Genomic DNA, 18,071 nt, shown 5'->3' on the forward strand with positions numbered 1-18,071 from the left:
TGTCACTCCTGACGTCACAGAAGGGGGGTGTGGCGGCTCTCCTTCACTAGCGCCAGGCGGCGCAGCCGTCACCAGACGCTTCAGTCCGCGTCTCGGCTTGTGCAGCGGCGCGCACGCTCTCCGCAGCGCCGGCGGCGGGATGGGGGTGTGGCCGTGGCGAGGAGTGTGCCAGCCCTCCGCTTTTCCCCCGCCCGCCGCGCCGTGGTCGGTGCCGCGCGAGCGCGTTGCGAGCCGGCTCTTAGCGACGGCAGCGCTGGAGCGTGCGGCGTTGCCGGGATGGCGTAGTCGTGTGCCGCGCATGGCACCGGCCCTTACACTGCCGCCGTGCGCCCGCGCTATGGAGGAGCCCCCAGACCCTGGGATCCCGCCAAGACTCGGCCCCGAGCGCGCCGGGAGGGCGGGTGAGGGGAATGCTGCTGTTGCTGCCTCTGCCGCCGTGGAGCTGCCGTGGGGGCTGCGGCCGGTGCTGTGTGGAAAAGCCCTACGCGAGCGGCGCCGCGGGAGCGGCTGCTTGCCCTGCCCGCCCATCGCCTGCCGCGGGGCCGGTGAGATCTACCCCAGCCTGGCCCCTCAGCTGGGCGGACCCACGTCCCCCGAGAGGCGGGAGGAAGATCCTGGAGCTGAGCCTTTGCCACCCACCGGCAGTCAGCAGCCGGTCGGTGAGGACACGGCGCTGCAGCCCTCCGCTCAGCCCGACGGCACCGGCCTCAAGTTCGGGCTGCTGACGCCGGAGCTGCACGCTCGCCTGCTGGACCAGGAGGACTACAGGAACCGTACGCAAGCTGTGGAGGAGCTGAAGAGGGTGGTTGAAGATGCGAGCCAGGCCACGGTGACCTCCGTGCCTGCCCCCAGCATCCTGGGGTTCATCAGCCTTCTCTGCACTCTCCTCGGTGACTTCAACTTCGGAGTGGTGCTCGGAGCATTGGAGGTGATCTATCTGCTGGCTCTGCGCCTGGACAACCAAGTCAAGGCCTTCTTGACACCTCTGTTCTCTGCTGCTACTAAAGTCCTGGGGGATAGCAAGCTGGCCATCCGACAGGGTTACAGCCGTCTGCTCCGGTGGCTCATGAAGGCAGTGGGTCCTCAGCAGGTGCTGGACTTGCTGCTGCAGCAGGAGTACCGGCAGCACAAGAACTCCAAAGTCCGCGAGGAGGTGGTCAACATGTGCATTGTGGCCCTCCTCACTTACCCAGCTGAGGAGCTGGACCTGGCCAAGCTGGCGTTTGAGCTCGCTCCAGCACTGATGGACAACAAGCACAGGGTCCGGCATGCTGCCATGGAAGCTTTTGCTGTGCTGGCGTCTGCCATGGGCCCAGGCAAAACCACCCTTCTCTTCAAGGCGGTGGATGCTGTGGAACTGAAGGACAATGGGGATGGGTTGATGCATGCAGTGCAAGCTAGGCTGGCCAGGAAGATTTTGCCAAAGCTTGCTGACCAAGGGTGTGTAGAGTATGCTGTGCCCTTGCCATCATCTTGTCATAACAGGGCATCCTGTTTACCCCCAGGAGCAGATACAGACTGGCTCTTGATGTGTGACAGGACTCAGAGCACACACAGCTACTGCGGGTATGAAGCAAGGGTTGATGCTCTGAAGCACTCCAGTTCTCACAGTGCGGCTGCCAATCAAGTAGCATGTTCAAGAAAAGTCTTAAGTGCATATAAAGGAAAAAACAAACTGCCTTGGGAAAATGAGCGTGCTGAAGACAGGGAAGTTGGTTCAGGAGTCAAGATGCCTGTCACAAAGGGTGTGGAGCAGGTATGTACCTATACCTCACTGGACTCGTGTGTCCTAAGGCATGTGCCAAAGGGAGATATGAAATTTGTCAAAGGTTTATTAACTGACAGGTATGGCTCTAATATTTAATGTGTGAAGATCTTTGTACATACATCAATCTGGGAAGGTTTGAGAACTCCTTATGTTGTATTTAAAGCTAGTACAAATCAGATAACTTATCACTTAGGAAAAAAAAAATCTTTTTCTGAAGTTAGCTGGACTTCATGAGGCACTCTTTGCCTCTTACTATAGTGACTTGTTGCTGACAATGGCCAGCTAAAACCCAGGGAATGAGTATAGGAGTGGGGAAGCTATTTTAGAGCTTCTGTCTGTATATTTGCATTTGAAGGTTCCTCACTGCAAAACCTTTCCTAAATACGAAAGCTGGAGGAAAACTGGTAATTCAACTTGGGCTTTGAAGGCGGAGCTCTGGAGTGTGTTGAGGCCAGCGCTTCCTGGCAGCATCCAGACCTGAAACAAAACCAGAGAATTGCCGAATGTCTGTTGTTTCTCAATCTGATTTAACTAGGAAGAATGTAGGTCAGGCTGAAATAGCAGTTCTAACTGACCTGAGCTTGATTTTTATCACTGACCATGTCAGCAGCTGTGAAGGGGCTTTCTGTTCTGTGACATCTGTTTTGAGTACCATCCGTGTGTTGTAAGGTCTGGGAGAGCATCTGTGTGTGGTGGGTTTTCTGTTGTGTGGTTTGTTGTTTTTTGTTATGTTTTGTTTTGTTTTTTAAATTGGATGGGTTTCATTTATCATAACTTGATCTCCAGTGAGTGAGTTTAAGCAAGTAGATCTTTTTATAAGATTGAAAGCTGTGTAGAGTAGAATTCCTCACAGCCACGTTTACATATTTGGAACTTAATTCTTAGTTGCTTAGTAACTTGTTTCTGTGTTGGTTGAGGTCTCAAGCAGTGCTACTTTGTGAAGGCTAGCTGTTAATAAAATTTCTTAATATAAAGAAATGTGAGTTAACACTTGTAGTGTAAAAACCTTGAAGTTCATGTATGCACACATGCTCTTTTCCTCCTTTGGTGTATATATTGCCTTTATTCAAACTCCTAAGGTCGTCTGTATCTCCTTCAGCTGATGAATCAGGCAATTAAGTTCCATTGGGCCATCTACAATGAAAATGGGGTCTGAAAAACAAGTTATATAGAAAACATCTCTAGAGTGAAAAGGTTTTTGTTTTTGAAACAGCTTTTCAGTATTAACTTAATGCAACTTGTAGAAATAATAGTTTATAGAAATAATTGTGGGGAGTGCTGGAAGTTTCCAACTTTGAAAAGAGGGAGAGAAAGCAATTAATTTATGGTTTCTGTTTTGCTGTGTATGTAGAGTGCATTTAGAAATGATATGAACTTAAATTTGATCTGGGGAAGTAACTACATACTCATGGGTTCAAGTCAGTGATGATGAGGTTCTCTGTTTACTAGGGAACATCCTTGATACTAATATGATAAAAGATTTTTGGATTATATCATAGAATCACAGAATGGTTTGGGTTGGAAAGAACCTCACAGCTCATCCAGTTCCAGCCTCCCTGCCATGGGCAGGGACACCTTCCACTAGACCAGGTTGCTTCAAGCCCTGTCCAACCTGGCCTTGAACACTGCCAGGGATGGGGCAGCCACAGCTTCTCTGGTTTTGAGACTTTGAGTCCTAGGGGCTAGTTTCACATTTCCTGTAAAGGAAATTTAAACAATGTGGTTTAAGTAATGAAATATTTGTCCGATTGCTGCAGGTTGACAGCTTTGTTGCCCTGTCTTGACATCCTGATCATCTGTCTTACCTTACTGTTATATCTGTGAACAGATTATAAAGCTCTCCAGGGCAGGGGACGTATTTTTATTTGGCTTTGTGATTTTTGGTACAGTGTTTGCTGGCTTCTTGCTGGTGCTTGTTTTGTTACATCTGTGCCATGAAACTGCTTTTATTGTGTGGCATGTCTGTATCTGCAATGCCAGTAAGTGAGCTGTGTTTCCACTTAAGGCACACTGGGACAAGTAAACTTGTACAGTGTTTCCTGTGCTTGAAGATATTCCTTTTTAACTGGAAGAAGTTGCTGTAAGCTCTAGAAATAAAGCTCTTTTCCTTGGGGCATTTAGCAGTTAAAACGGGGGGGAGAAAGTAAGTTAGCCCTGTATCTCTTCAGAACTATTTTCAGTAAGGTATATCATGCATAAAATTTGGGTGTTCAACTTGTTAATGTAAATGTAAAAAATTAATAATTAATTCAGACATTCCTTTGAAATGAACTTGCTTAAAAATTAACTTTTGGAGTCATTCTGTATCTGAAAGGATTCATGAAATTAGCTTAATGTTTAGAGTTTTTTTTCTACTACTGTTTTCAGGGTCACATTACACAGTGATTGTCCAAGGCCATGTCTAGACTTCCCTGATCAGATAAAATGTGAAGTAGAACATGTGTAAGTTAATGTGTACTAAAAATATACTGTAGTTAAAGCACATTGCCTTCAAAGGTTTGTCTAAATGCAGCTTCTGTCGGAGAAGTTAAATGGAATATTTCTCTCTAATCCTCAAAGTCCTTTGAAAGTGATTTTGTTTCGTGCCCATCTGCAAACTGACAGTTTCCAGCTATGATGCAGGATTCAGAAGGGCAATTTGACACTGACAAACACAACCAAGGGTTGTGAGTCCATCCTGCACCGTGGGTTTTCGCACAGCACAAAGTCAGAGCAGTGGTGGTATCGCCAGCTGTTGGTGGTGAGCTGGACACCAGAGGTGCCAGCGCAGAGTTCCTCTTTATTTGTTAGATCTGCATGAGACTGTAGCTATGTTCAACCTTATAAACACCCTGATGAGAAACCCTGGAGTTGGAGGTGCTTGCTCTGCCACCGCCTCAACTTCCAGGGGCTGCCCTTGTGTGCTCAGAAAGAAATCTTCTCCCTGCTTGTAATACGAGAAGAAAACATGACTGACAGGTAGGGCCTGTAGGGCCTTTCTCAGGAAGCTAGTACCTCCAGCTGTCTCTTTTCAGTGCCAGAGGGCCATCAAAGGCCTGGAGAGGGCTGTTTGGTCACCTGAGGAGCTACCCCACTGCAATGGCTAACTTGTAATAAGTCATGCAGGCATGGAGGTTTGCTGGAAAAGGAGCCAGCAGCAGTGACATAGCTCAGCGGTGCTTTGCCTTGAGGTGCACTTACCAAACTGTGGCACTTGTGGGGTATATAGCATTCATGCCAGTCTTTATTAGATCTGTGGGTCTTATTTCTGACAACTAGTATCCTGTCCCCTGTGAAATATATACACTGTGGGTTCCTGTACCTGCTGTTTAAAATAGTGCATCTTCCCCCCTGCACTCTGGGGGGAAGCAAAAGCTTTTGAACATTCTACTGATATTTTAAGCTATCTTATGAAGCATCCACTAACTATATGCAATTTCCCAAAACTGCCCTGCTTGGCAATATGTGTGGAATTCTTCTCCATTTACATACTGATCTGATAACCAGAAAACTTAATAGCTGGACTTTACGAAGACCTTAGTGAGAGTTCAAATGATCTGTGAGATTAGTTTTAGGAAACAAATGCTCTTTCTTTTCCACAGTGATAACAAGAATTAAAGGGACATGGAGGTTGGCCTGTCTGTCTGATAAAGCTTCCTTTCATTGCAAGCTGAAGTGGGATTTGAGCTGTGTTTTTTCTGGAGGCTGGGAGAGTATTTTGGAGATACATGATTCTATACTGGTTCTATTGTTGCTCTCTTCTTGGTAGTGTGTTTTGATTAGGAGCACCTTTTGTTTCACCAAGTGCCTCTGCTCAGCTGTGAAGGGAATGTAAGAACAGAGTTTGTCAGTGATGGGTCGCTCACAAGGGCTGTGCTTTGGTAACCAAGTTAACAGTTCTTTTGGTGGATAGATTCAAATACTTTGTGACATTGGTGGTACTATTGGGATTTAAATGAACCTGAAACCTTTTAAGAAATCCCTTTGCCAGGTTCTGTCATCTGCATCAGTAAAAGATCTGGCAGTTTGGGTTTGCTTTTATTTGCCACCAGCCTGCATACCTGTGTTTAGCGAATTTATAACCGCTGTAACTAGAATTTGCATACAAGAAAGCAGACAGTTTTTATTCCTGTAGCTAGAATTGGAACAACTGAGCAAAGCTGTGCAATCGTGTCAGCATTGTGTAATTTGCTTCTTCTGCGGGTCTGGTTTTGTCTGTATGGAGAAATGGGGTGTAAGGAATTTGTACAAGTAACATTTATTAGTGGAGTGAGATGATACGTAGATTGAAAATGGCATTTTCTAGCCAGCTGATGGCAGAAGCAGAATGCTGAGTTCTCATCTCCTCTTTTATTCTGACTTGTATTAACCTGGAACCTGCTGTTCTTTTTTTCTCATTTGTAAAGTAAAACTGGTGTCACTCAGGTGATAGAAAGCCGGCACAGTGCCGAGTGTTAACTGATACAGCTGCTGTGATTGAAGCCGTTTTTCTTGCTGTATAGCCATCGGAACTTGTTTCTTACTCTTTGCAGAGCTTCATATTCCCTGTTCCGGTCTTACTAACTCATTCCATACCTGCTGGACTCCTTCTGCCATCTTCCACTAAAAATGGGATTCAGACTGATCAATTTTGTATCAAGGTTCCTTAAATTCTCCTTTACTGCCTTGTACTTTAAGCAGTTGTCTGCAAATACTTTGAGAGTCTAATCCCTGATGCCTGATTAGGAAGTCTGGTCCTGCATTAGCACCGGCTTTCAGGGAGGAAGATTTTATGTAAAGTTTTAAGCTTTTGAGCATTTTGGTGGATTTGCTTGAAATGCTTCGGACTCGAGACTTTGGCTTATTATGAGGATGACTTTAATCCTGTCTGCTGAACTTGGAGCCTGCGAAATGCAGTGTGTAGCAGTAAATTGGGACATGCATTTTTGCAAGCAAAGACAACATTTTTGCCATTTTTGTTAACCACAGAACCCCTCCCAGGAACAGGGAAGCTGTTTCATTCAAGAGCCTGTGTCCACGTAGCTGTGTAACTTGGCACTCAGAACAGTGATGAGCAGCTATCCCTTTGGGAGTTGGTTGGGTTTTTAAAGCACTAAATGGGAATATAGGCATGTTGCTGCTTCACTGATTTATTTACTGCTGATACGTACCATATGCACGTTTTGGGGTTTTTTGTTTTTATGGGGGGACAGTCTTAGAGGGAGGAAAATTAGAAATATGTAGTTTAAAAGCTTGAATTGTGAAGTTCATTTTTTCAAGAGGAGTCTTGTCTGAACAGGGTGGAGATTTCTCTTGGCTTGTATGTGTATCTTGCTAACATGTTGTGAATCTTTCCGCTTGGAAAGGACATAGAGGTTTTGTTGAAATTCTTAGGTTTTTGCCTATTTTCCATAACCATAAACAATTCTATTTTTAAGATACTATACGACAAAGTAAATGTTACAATGATTTAAATATAGTTAGTGTATGCTCCTAATCATGCTACTCATCTCCTGAGTGTGCTGCTTCAAGTTCTAGTCTGTGCTTTATTTTGTGACGCTTTTCTGAAACACTATTACAGTATTAAATCCTATCACGATATTAAATTAGAACATCTAGCTGCTGTTTATCTGACCCTATCATTTAACTTTTAAGACACTGTAATCTGTTAAATGACCATGAGCTTTATCCCGGTGCATATTTCATATTGCAGGAGTTTTTGTGAAGTTCTCAAATTGAGAATCCATCTTTACCATGAACTGAGATCTTCAGTGAAACTAAAAAAAAAAACCAAACATTTTTATAAATGAATGTACTGTGTATGTGTTAGACTACAAATTCTCCATTCACACAACCAGTATATTGAGGAAAGGAGTTTTTTAGACTTCAGGTGATGCTGTTCTTTCCAGTACTGCATAAATATTTCCATTTCTGTTCAGTCTTCTCCTTTGGCCTTCTGTGTGGAGCCCTGTCTGTAAAAGGAGAGACCAGAGTTAACATAGCCTGGAAATGATTTAAATTACTGATTTTTACTAGTCAAATCAGAAAGCAATAAACCTTTATTTAAAACATGAACTTTTCTAAGTTACGTTGTTCAGAGTTCACCTATGACAGGTTCTCATTATAAGGTACTGATATTACCAGATACAGCTTTTAGACTAAATCTGAAGCACGCTGTTTTCATGCCTCAAATAGCTGCTATTTAAGTGCTTACATAGCTAATGTACATAATTCAGAATGTTCATGTTTAATTTTTAAAAGTGACAACTAGTGCAATTCTCTACTAGTTTTTGTTGTTGGATTTTTTTTCCCCTCTGTGTGACTAGTGTCAATGTGTATTAGAGTAAGACATAGAAACCAACTATAAAATGCTTAAAATACATTAACTATTGCATAACTGGGAAAATTTTCATCCAAAAGTTTTGCATTTAAAAATCAACTGCCTTTTATTAACAAAAGAAGTCTCGGCAGTTTGCATTGAAGAACCATGGTGCTCAGTGCTAAATTTTAAGGTTTTAAAAAATTCCAACATGTCTTTTTTGTGTGACAGATCTGAATTTTTGAAATGCTGACCTGGCCACACTGCAGCAAACTTAATGCTTGGTTTCACAGCAGTGAAAGGCTTCACATCTTGTGTTACCAATCTTGCAATAAAGGGTTGGGCCAGACTGTTTTAACGCTGGAAAATAAAATCAGGGTTTTTTTAAACTCAAGTAGTGCTTTGGGTTTAGGCAGTTGCCCACCTAAAAAGTGGCTGTGAGAGGATGAGGTGGAAGGCACACAGCCGTGTCTCAGCCCTTATCAGTGCCCAGGGCAATGGGAACAGCTCTCCTCTGTCTTCTCATGCCATCCCTGCAGCCAGCACCCCAGGGCGCTATGGAATAAGGCTGCTAGAGCATGTGCCTGCGCCCAAGTGGTTTCTGTCCATGGGCTGTCATTTCAGTGCTTTTTGTGGTTCCTGTCCACCTGCATTGCAGTGCACAGGCAATAAATGCACAGGAGGCTTGGGACAGCTGGAGCTGGGAGCTTCTGCTCTGGCCCAGTGGCACCATTCTTGATGTCTGCTTTGGTTTTCTATAGGAACCTTTTTGGCTTTTTGCTCTTTTGCTCATTGTGCTTTCTCTGTGAATATATACATGCATCCTGCTGGCTTCTGTGGGTAACAGATAAGGCTCATGTGCACACTCTCTTGCTTTTCATTGTCTAAGTTATAGGGAATAAAGCCCTTTATTTTCCACCAATTCTGTCTGCCTACACATGTTGACAGCGGTTTGTGTAGCTTTATTGTAAAGAGAGACTGGGCTGTGGTGGGGTCTCAACGACAAAGTTACATGGGTCAATCTGCTGCTCATACAGAAAAGGTTTCTACATTCATTTCACACACATGAATGCCTTTTTTTTTTTTTTTATTTTCCTTTTTCCTGCAGTTCCCTACATCCAGTGATTTACTTCATTTTCCAGGGTTAAGGCCCTCTCAAGAAGTACCAGTCAGTGATGAGTTACATTTTAGTAGAAAAAGAACTTCAGGGAATTTCATTCAGAATAGCATAGATTTTAACTCGGAGCATTCTTCTGTCTGTGCTGGTAAGTATTAACACAGAAATGTGTTCCATCTGCCATTTACAAAACAGATTTAGAAGAAGCTGAGTATAAATTTGTAGCTTCATGAGCATGATTTATCATTTGTTTATTAATTGTTTTGTTATTTATTTTCATTTACTATGAAGAGTTGAGTACGAGGCACAGGGCTATGCCTCCAGATGAAGCAAGCAGCAGTGGTCTCATCTGTGCTGCTGGAGAAGTGTATGTCATCTCAAAAGTTAGACTGTTCTCTTCCAGTCCTGCTGTACACACACACAGATTTCCACTAGTTTAGATAGATCCAAAAGAGTTTATAGATCAGGGTTTTTGCAGATGGCAAGTCCAAAAAGAAATAGTGTGGTTAGGGGAACAAAAGGCCTTCCTTGTTTTTTGCCTCCCTAACTACAAAAGGCCTGAGCTTGCTGCAGCATTTGCAAAATTAGGAAAAAGAAGTACCATGTAGGTCAGCAACAGAGTAATTCAGCCAACGTTCTTTCACACTGTAAAATACAATATGAATTGCAGATAAGGCTGTAAATTAAAAAGAGACCCAGAATTTTTAGAGTGAGCTCTGAAGATTGTTTTAAAGGAAAAATATCATGGTTTTAAAAAACAGGTCTGTAGAAGATTGTCAGTGTAGTGTTCCACTTCATTTACACTAGAAGTGTGGGCTCAGTGATTTGTATTTTAATGGCCAAAAGGCATGTGAAAGGGCTGGGCAAGACCAGGCCTGACTTACTCCCTTCACTTGGCAGGAGGTTGTATTCTTAGCTTTTTCTGAGGGGCACGGACATGTGTGGCATGCCAAGTTTGCTCACTGTTATGCTGTGAGTGATGTCTAAAGAAACTCTTTGTGTTTCGGGATTTTAAGGTGTTGTCTTAAGGGGGGGCATTGTTCAGGGTTTTTCTTTTGACCCCTGCAATTCTCAGTTGGAAAAGTGTCCTGTAAGAATGGCCAGCCATTTTTCCAGTTTGTGCTTATGAGAACAGTATTACGAGGTTGCTTAGAAACTCTTGAATTAAGTACTTTTAAAATAGTTGTATTTTACACTGAAAGTTAGACAAAGAGTCTTAATGCATTATTAAATATTATTGACTATTTTTTTTGTTGAGTACCATATGTTAAGTATTTATCTAGTTACTTGTGTTTTTCTTTTGAAAGGTCCTGTGGGCTCTCGTCAGCCGCAAATATCAGGGAAATGTGGAACACTTGGATACACACAGACACGTGGAAAGAGTGGTAGTGTAGAATCCAATCTACAATTTTTAGGATTAAGTAACTGTCAGCAAGACAAAGGTATATGAGTTCTAACTGTATCATAAGTCAGTGCATGTTACTTTGGAAAAGTCTCTATTTCTATGCTGCCTTAAGGAAATAAAACAACCTATTGCTAAAACGTTCCATCCCTATTCAGACAAATTGTGCCTCCCATGTAGTGCTCTTCATATGTGGTTTTAATTTGCAACTCACACCTCTGGTATCTGCCTGTGTCAAGGCGCTGTACAGAAAGTGGTGCTGTAACAGAATTGGAACTTTTTTTGAAGAATTGATCTTTAGAGTTCTGTTACTGTTATAGGTCAGATCAGTCCCAACTGTTTAACAGCAAGGGTCAGGGCTGAGCCTTGCCCTGGTTAATGTACCCCCTTTGATCCCCTCTGAGGTGTGGGGGCAGGCAGGGTGTCTCAGCAGAAATGTGTGCAGGATGAGGCATAGGCTGAGCACAGCAGGTACTGGAAAATGAGCTTGTAGTGCTGCAGAGACACTGTGTTGGTGCATGCAAAGCTTTTAATTCTTTTAATTCGTAGTCGTCTCTCTATAGTTTTCACTAGACACATAACCAGGGTGCTGCTGTGTTAGGTGGGTTTTGCTGCTAGCTACAAAAGTGAGACTAAGGAATTGATGAAGTGCGTCTTAACCCTAGAGATGGAGGCTGAGAGAAGTCAGGGCCTGTAACACATAGAAACTTGTCCATCAGAAGTAGTAACAACAACAACAACAGAAAAAAAACAACGGACATATGCTCAGGGAAGGAATAAACTTGCTCTCTGGAGGAACAGTGCCAGAACAAGGGTAATTGCTTTAAACTGAGAGAGGGGAGATTTAGATTAGATATTAGGAAGTTCTTTCCTGTGAGGGTCGGGAGGCATGGACACAGGTTGCCCAGAGAAGCTGTGGCTGCCCCATCCCTGGCAGCGTTCAAGGCCAGATTGAATGGGGCTTGGAGCAACCTGGTCTGGTGGAAGGTGTCCCTGCGTATGGCAGGGGGCTGAAACTAGGTGAGCTTTAAGGTCCCTTCCAACCCAAACCACACTGTGATTCTATGAGTCTATGAATAGATGGTAATGATACCAAATCTACGGACAGAGATGCTTTGAGTGGTCCAGATGTACTGTACAAGGGGTAGAGCTGACAGCCTTGGTGGAAGATACGTAGGAACTTTTATTTGCTGCTAGCCACTGATGGGCTGTAGACACTGTGTTTTTCTCTGCCTGTGGGAAGAAAGGAGAAATTTCTTCCTTGGTTTTTGCCTCTCTAACTGTAGTTAATGTTCTCTTCTCTTAGCCTTGGTCTTCAAAAGGCTATCAGGTACTTTGCCCACACTTGCTGATTTATTTCTCTGCAAACAGTTTTTGTGCCAGATATTGCTGTTACCTGAACCTTTCTTCAGTAGTACAACCCACACCTGACTTGGCTGTCTTAGTTTTGCTGCCTTGGGATACCTGGAGAGCACTGGGATGCTGTAGCTTTGGAAAGCATCAGGAGCAGGAGACAGAGACCTTGTAGCGATCAGATTTGTAAAGAAGATTTTTTTTTTTGTGCTGTAACTAAAAGCACAATTGAATGATTTCCTTTGGAGTGACACAGATAACTAACAGGCTCTCTGAGCGCAACTCACATTGTCACTTGTTCTCACTCCCAGGCTATGCTTTTCCGTTCTTCTGGTTGTGCCAGTGGAATTGTTTGCAGGGCTGTTCTCTCAACAAGACTGCTGAGGTGGCCCAGCATAAAATGATCCTTCCAGAGGCCGTTAGGAACTTCATTAAAACTTGTCCTCATTTTCACTTGCATGGTTAAAAAGCTTAAGTGCATGTAGGGAACATGTGTCTGCTTTTTTATGGGAAACAATTAAAATGGTATAGTTCCACATCTACACTCATCTTTCTATTGTTGATCTACTGGTTTTTTGGAATAAAAAAATAAAATTTATGGGTTGGTTTTTTTTTTTAAGGAAGTAGAATTTATAACATTTGTGCTTTGTTTGTACTCTTGTATCACTGAGTTTTGAGAGTGATGATTGCAAATTTTATGCGATTCAGGCTTGGGATATGGAGCAGCAAGCAACAGAACTGTTCAATCCACTTGCATAATTTGTTTTTCAAAATCTAGTTCTTTAAAACATGACTGGGAAGCAGCTTAGTTGTAAACTCATTTGATCAAATGTAAAAAAGGAAATTGATGTTTTGAGGGACAATGCAATTTGCAAAATAAAGTTAGCTGATTTGTTTGCTTGTGTGGGTAAAATGCTGATCTTCAGTTTTTGACTGTGAAGATGGTGTGTTCTTTTATTACAAGAGCTGTCAAAGAGGCTAATTACCACAAATACTATTTTCTTTTTCTTTGCTCAGATTGTACCAGCCTAAATTTTTCCAGCAAGACCAAGAGAAGTTTTTGCAATCAAGCAGAGAATACGATGCCCTTCCAAGGTCCTAATGCAAGCCAGGGCACCTTCACTCTGCCAACTTGCCCTCTGTCATCACCCAGGAACAGCCCAAAGCACGTCTCCTCCCCAGCTGGCTCTTCAAGGAAGTCACAAGGTAATACCATGAGCTTCTCAACTCCTGGCTTCTTAAAAGCTTTGAAGGACTGCCTAGGCCTAGCTCACAGAAACAGCTTCTCCGTCAAAAGTCAGGAGACAATACCGGTAGGAAGGTTGGCAATATAATGGAAACACATCTTAGTTTTGCATATTGAGTGACCTCAAGTGGTCAGAAAACTGACAGTGGCAGGTAAATGGGGAATTATGAAATGCCCCAATTGCAATTAAAAACATGAGAGCTTTATGGGTTCATTAGTCTAGCCACGTCACTGGAGGCTTCTCATAAAAAGTGAACTCTTCAAGCCTTGTCATAAAGCATAATATGCTACAGCTCTATTTTCTTATTGTAATCAGGGAAAAGATTTTCTTCAAAGTAAGATATAAACAAACCCCAAAATCTAGTGCTTTTCAAGAAAGCCAATATAGAAATACCTGTTACTTCCAATATTCTAATACCTGTGCAAGAAGAATATTACTCATTGCATTTGGCCTTCTTGCCTCTTTATTTGCATTTGGAAATGTAAATGTGGAATTCTCCACACTCAGAAGAGCTCTTTAAAACCTGCTTACAAACAACTATGTGTCTAATGAGTAGAATCTGTGCTGATTTCATCCCAATTTATACTGACAGCTAGTGGTAGAGACTGCTGTTTATGGTCTGATTTCCTGTCTTTGAAGACCTCGTGTAGATTTTGGTTAACCTGAAATAGTTTTAAGTTGATTTAATTACAGTTGCGTAACCAATTTAGCTGATTTCTTTCAAATACTTACTAAAGGCAATCTTATTTTGGATTAAAAATAGCTTGTGTGCTCATCACTTGCTGATTTTCTGTATGTTGTCCATGTGCATTTCTTTTTTTTTTTTTTCTTGTTTCTTTGGATTAACTTTATTGTCATTACAGCAGCTTATAGGACAGTTTGTCAGGGCACTATTCTTTTTTCTTAAGTAAGCTAACTACTTTTTAAAGGTACCAAACAAGATGTTGTTGAAATGTATTTATAATTGTAAATTAAATTATGTATGTGTTTTTTTTTTAATGCTCACCTCATTGTAAAGGGCGTTTTCTGGTATAATATAGAAATGACACATCAAGTCTATTCTGGTGTGCTGTAATCCTGCTTGCCCCTGCAAAGGACTGACATCTGTTTGTGTCTCCTCCAGGGGAGAATTTGCAGGAGAAACATGCTCCTCTGCAGCTGAAACCCACCCTGGTGAGGCAACCAGCCCCCTGCCGGGGCCTGAATGGGACAAAACCCATCCCTCCCATTCCCCGCCTGCTGCCAGATAAGATTAAATTAAATGTGACAAAGTGGAGAAATGAAGAGTGCAAGGACATGAGGCTGAATAAAGCAGATGGGAAGCTTGCAGCAGCTGATCTTTCAGAGTTAAATGTGGATAGTGAGGAAGTGGACCAGGAAGAGGTTAGTTTAAATATACAGCATATAAGTTGTGGATTTTTTTTTTTCCAATCAAGAGCCAGAAAATAATGTTTCTGACTTAAGTTTTGTGACACTGTCATCAGTAAGCAGATTTCCATGAGATGCCATTGGGTGTCTGATAGATGCTAAATAAAGCAATAAAAACTGATGTGGAAGCATACTTCCCATGTTCCAGACATCTTAATTTCCCTTGCTTTTCTCAGAGCTGAAGTCATAATGTTTTCAGTTACTGTAATACCAGTGCAAAACCGTGGGCCTTTATAACAGCTTCTGTTCTCACTATTGTGACTTCAGGGACCCCAGTGTAAGGACATGGATCTGTTGGAGTAAGTCCAGATGAGGCCATGAAGATGCTCTCCATAAAGCTGGAGCACCTCTGCTATGGAGACAGGCTGAGAGAGCTGGGGTTCTTTAGCCTGGAGAAGAGAAAGATCTGGGGACACCTTAGAGCAGCTCCCAGTGCCTAAAGTGGCTAGCAAGAAAGTTGACAGGGACCTGTAAGGACAGGACAAGACTTAGATTAGATATGAGGAAGAAGTGCTTTCCTGTAAGGGTGGTGAGGAACTGGCACAGGGAGCCCAGAGAAGCTGTGGCTGCCCCATCCCTGGCAGTGTTCAAGGCCAGGTTGGACTAGAGCTTCTGCTCTAGTGAAAGTGTCCCTGCCTGTGGCTGAGGGGGTGGAACTGGATGAGCTTTAAGGTCCTTTCCAACCCAAACCATTCTGTGATCCTATGATCATTTCCAGGGATGGGGAGGTGGAGCTGTATCCCCAGCATCCACATCAGTACACATCTAAACTATTACAGCATCGATTACACAAGAAGCATAGGTATCATCATGATTGGATTTTGTTGTGGTCTTCCCCACATGCTCCCATGCCACACATCCTTAATTTCTGTCACAGTTCATAGATTGTCTGAATCTCAGGTCCTGTCTTTAGCCCCTGTGGATCAGAGGGCATTTGCAGTAGGATTTAATGTCTTTGCCTTACTGCCTTTATCTTCCATACTCTAGTCACTACTGAAAGTAACTTGAGTTGGTAAACAAACAGGGGAAGAATTTTTTTTTATATCAAATATATTCAGCAGAAAGAGTATAGAATATGCAGTAACATGAATCTCTACTGATTATAGATTTTCCTGCTTATTTGAGTAGGATCTTTGCTTGCTAGGCACCATTTTCAGTATTTACTTCTGTGTGTTTTGCAGCTTTGTGCAGTTCTGTTGTGAAAAGCCTGAGATTCCAGTTGTCTGTACTTGCAGCTATCAAAGGCTTCCTTTAGTCTATTAAAAAAGATAAGAGTTGATGTATTTCTTCAGGAATCTCTTCCTGTGTTTTGCAGAATGAAGCTAGGATACAGTGTCACTGTGAATTTGCATTTGATTGCAGGATAATTACTCTTGTGAAGTAAAACAATGAAAGAGATCGTTATAATATTGCATGGCCTGTGTAAATGGTTGGTCACATTGCCCAACAGGGGCATGTGCACTCATGTGAATTGAACTGAACACTCAGAAACATACTTTCTTCTGTTTACTGAAGCTTTTTTTTTTTTCCTGTGCACTGAATAAACCCTTGTCATTTTGTTTTCAATCCTGTTTAGATGAAGAATTCATTAAGATCTCTACGAAACAGTGCAGCTAAGAAAAGGGCAGAGCTAAGCAGCAACATTTCAGGTCTTGAAAGTCCTGATTCTGCTCTTAAACTTGATCTGTCTGTGGGTTCCCCCTCCCATGTGTCCTGCCCTAGCGTGGATGCCTACAGTGAAAGCGGTGTTTACAGCCAGGAGTCTCTAACTTCATCCATGTCCACAGTCCCCCACAGAAGGAGAATAATGTGAGTTGAACTCGGGTGTTAACTCTGAAATTCTAACACATAGTCTGTGCTGGTGTTAGTTAAATATTAAAGGGAGTGAAACCCGTAATATATTTATATATAAGATTGCTTTGCTTAATGGTTTGATTTTTATAGGTGAATTCTTTTCCTATCTGAAAATACACTGCCGTACATGGCAGCTGCTTAATTATGTTATTCTAGTTTGTGCTTGCTTTTAATTTGCAAGAGTTTCCTGGTGCAGCCATAGTAACACAGTGTGGTGAAGTGCTGCCAGCAGTAGTGAATATTTTATTAAGACTTTAGTCTTCCTTAGAAGGTATGTGAACCGTAGCCTAAACAAATGAGTAAGAAGGAGAGTGAGTTAAAAGGAGGGATATAATTTGCTTATTATAGCCTGGAAATTGAAGAAGGAATGGGTTGGTTTTTTATGATAAGAGGAAGACAATGTAGATGTGTTTCTTATTACTACAAATCGTGAACTGTTTCCATTTTATTCCTGACAGACTATTGTTAATTATTTATTATTTAAAATGCCTTCACAGAGCTCTTCTAAAAAGAAATTGTATGACGACCCATCCTTCTCTGACTTTAAAGAACGATGACCCAGTTGGTTTTGAGCAGTATAAACTATTTTTTAATGAAACAAAAAAGATTTTGAAGAATTTTGCAAATTTTGCAGTATAGAATCTCCTTTTCTGCTCTTGGAGCCCATGATAAAGCTGCTTGTAGCTCTGGCCTGAAGATACTTTTTTTTTTTGGTGTACTAAGTGCATCTTTTTATTGCTGGCATACAACTGTATTAACAAAATAGGAAGGAAGAGAGGGAATATGCAAACAAAAGGGTTTTAAGACAAAGAGACTGGAAGGATTCAGAAACAGAAGGTTTGCGCAGTTGTGTGATCTCAGAACTAATTTATATATATTACTACATGTGTGTAGTAATATGCATTACTGGTGAATCACAGTTTTAAGAATAATCTTTAAAATAATATATTAAAATGCTAGAATACCTAAAAAGCCAAGACTTAAGCTTCTGTGTATAATGTTCTTCCAGGCAGGGTTTTGGCTAAGGACATACTCTAAACAACGTGCCTTTTCCATTATTCAGTGACACACAAACTGAAAGTTTTACAGGATTCACAGACAGAGGAATTCTGAACTAGCAAGGAAAAGAGGGGACATCTGGCAGTAAGACTGGATTTGTAAAAGTGACAAAATATATCCCAGAAGACAAAAATCTGGCAACAATAATGTAGGATTTTTCTGTGCATTTACCGTTAGAAGGATCAGTTTATCTACTGGTAAACTGCCATGAGAAATGGGAACTTGGCACTAGTATTAGTGATGTTTCTGGAGCGTGGGCTTTCCTCAAGATCTTAAAAGCAAGTCTTCTAGTTGTGTATTTCAGTCTTAGCAGGGAGTGGAAGAGCTGCTGTTTCCATGTGACTATTATGTAGCTAGGCACAGTATTTAACAGTGCAGAGCTTTTCCAGTCAGCTTTAACATTCAGTCACATCATTTTAAATAAGAAGTATCAAGATTGTCTGGTAAATAACAGCATTTTCCTGGTGAATGTCTGTCTGCTAGAGAAACAAGCTCATTTCTAGAAGTGAAAGGCTAATGGATTTGGTCACTCTCGTTTGCCATTCTTTGCCAGATAGAACCAGCAT

At 42.1% G+C, this 18,071-nt stretch overlaps 1 protein-coding gene across 5 annotated transcripts in view; it reads left to right on the forward strand.

The window, feature by feature from the left end:
• The first annotated feature begins 116 nt into the window (after positions 1-116).
• TOGARAM1 (TOG array regulator of axonemal microtubules 1) overlaps positions 117-18,071 on the forward strand; it is a 37,746-nt gene continuing 19,791 nt past the window's right edge. For all 5 annotated transcript variants that reach the window (XM_080619992.1, XM_080619994.1, XM_080619993.1 and 2 more), the window contains exons 1-6: positions 117-1,756; positions 9,154-9,310; positions 10,470-10,604; positions 12,935-13,123; positions 14,288-14,547; positions 16,169-16,401. In XM_080619992.1, the coding sequence (XP_080476118.1) occupies positions 140-1,756; positions 9,154-9,310; positions 10,470-10,604; positions 12,935-13,123; positions 14,288-14,547; positions 16,169-16,401 (2,591 nt within the window). In that variant the 5' untranslated portion in view covers positions 117-139. The remainder of the gene's footprint in view (positions 1,757-9,153; positions 9,311-10,469; positions 10,605-12,934; positions 13,124-14,287; positions 14,548-16,168; positions 16,402-18,071) is intronic.

Source organism: Psittacula echo (genome assembly GCF_963264785.1).
Source record: "Psittacula echo genome assembly, chromosome: 5".
NCBI classification, from domain to species: Eukaryota; Metazoa; Chordata; class Aves; order Psittaciformes; family Psittacidae; genus Psittacula; species Psittacula echo.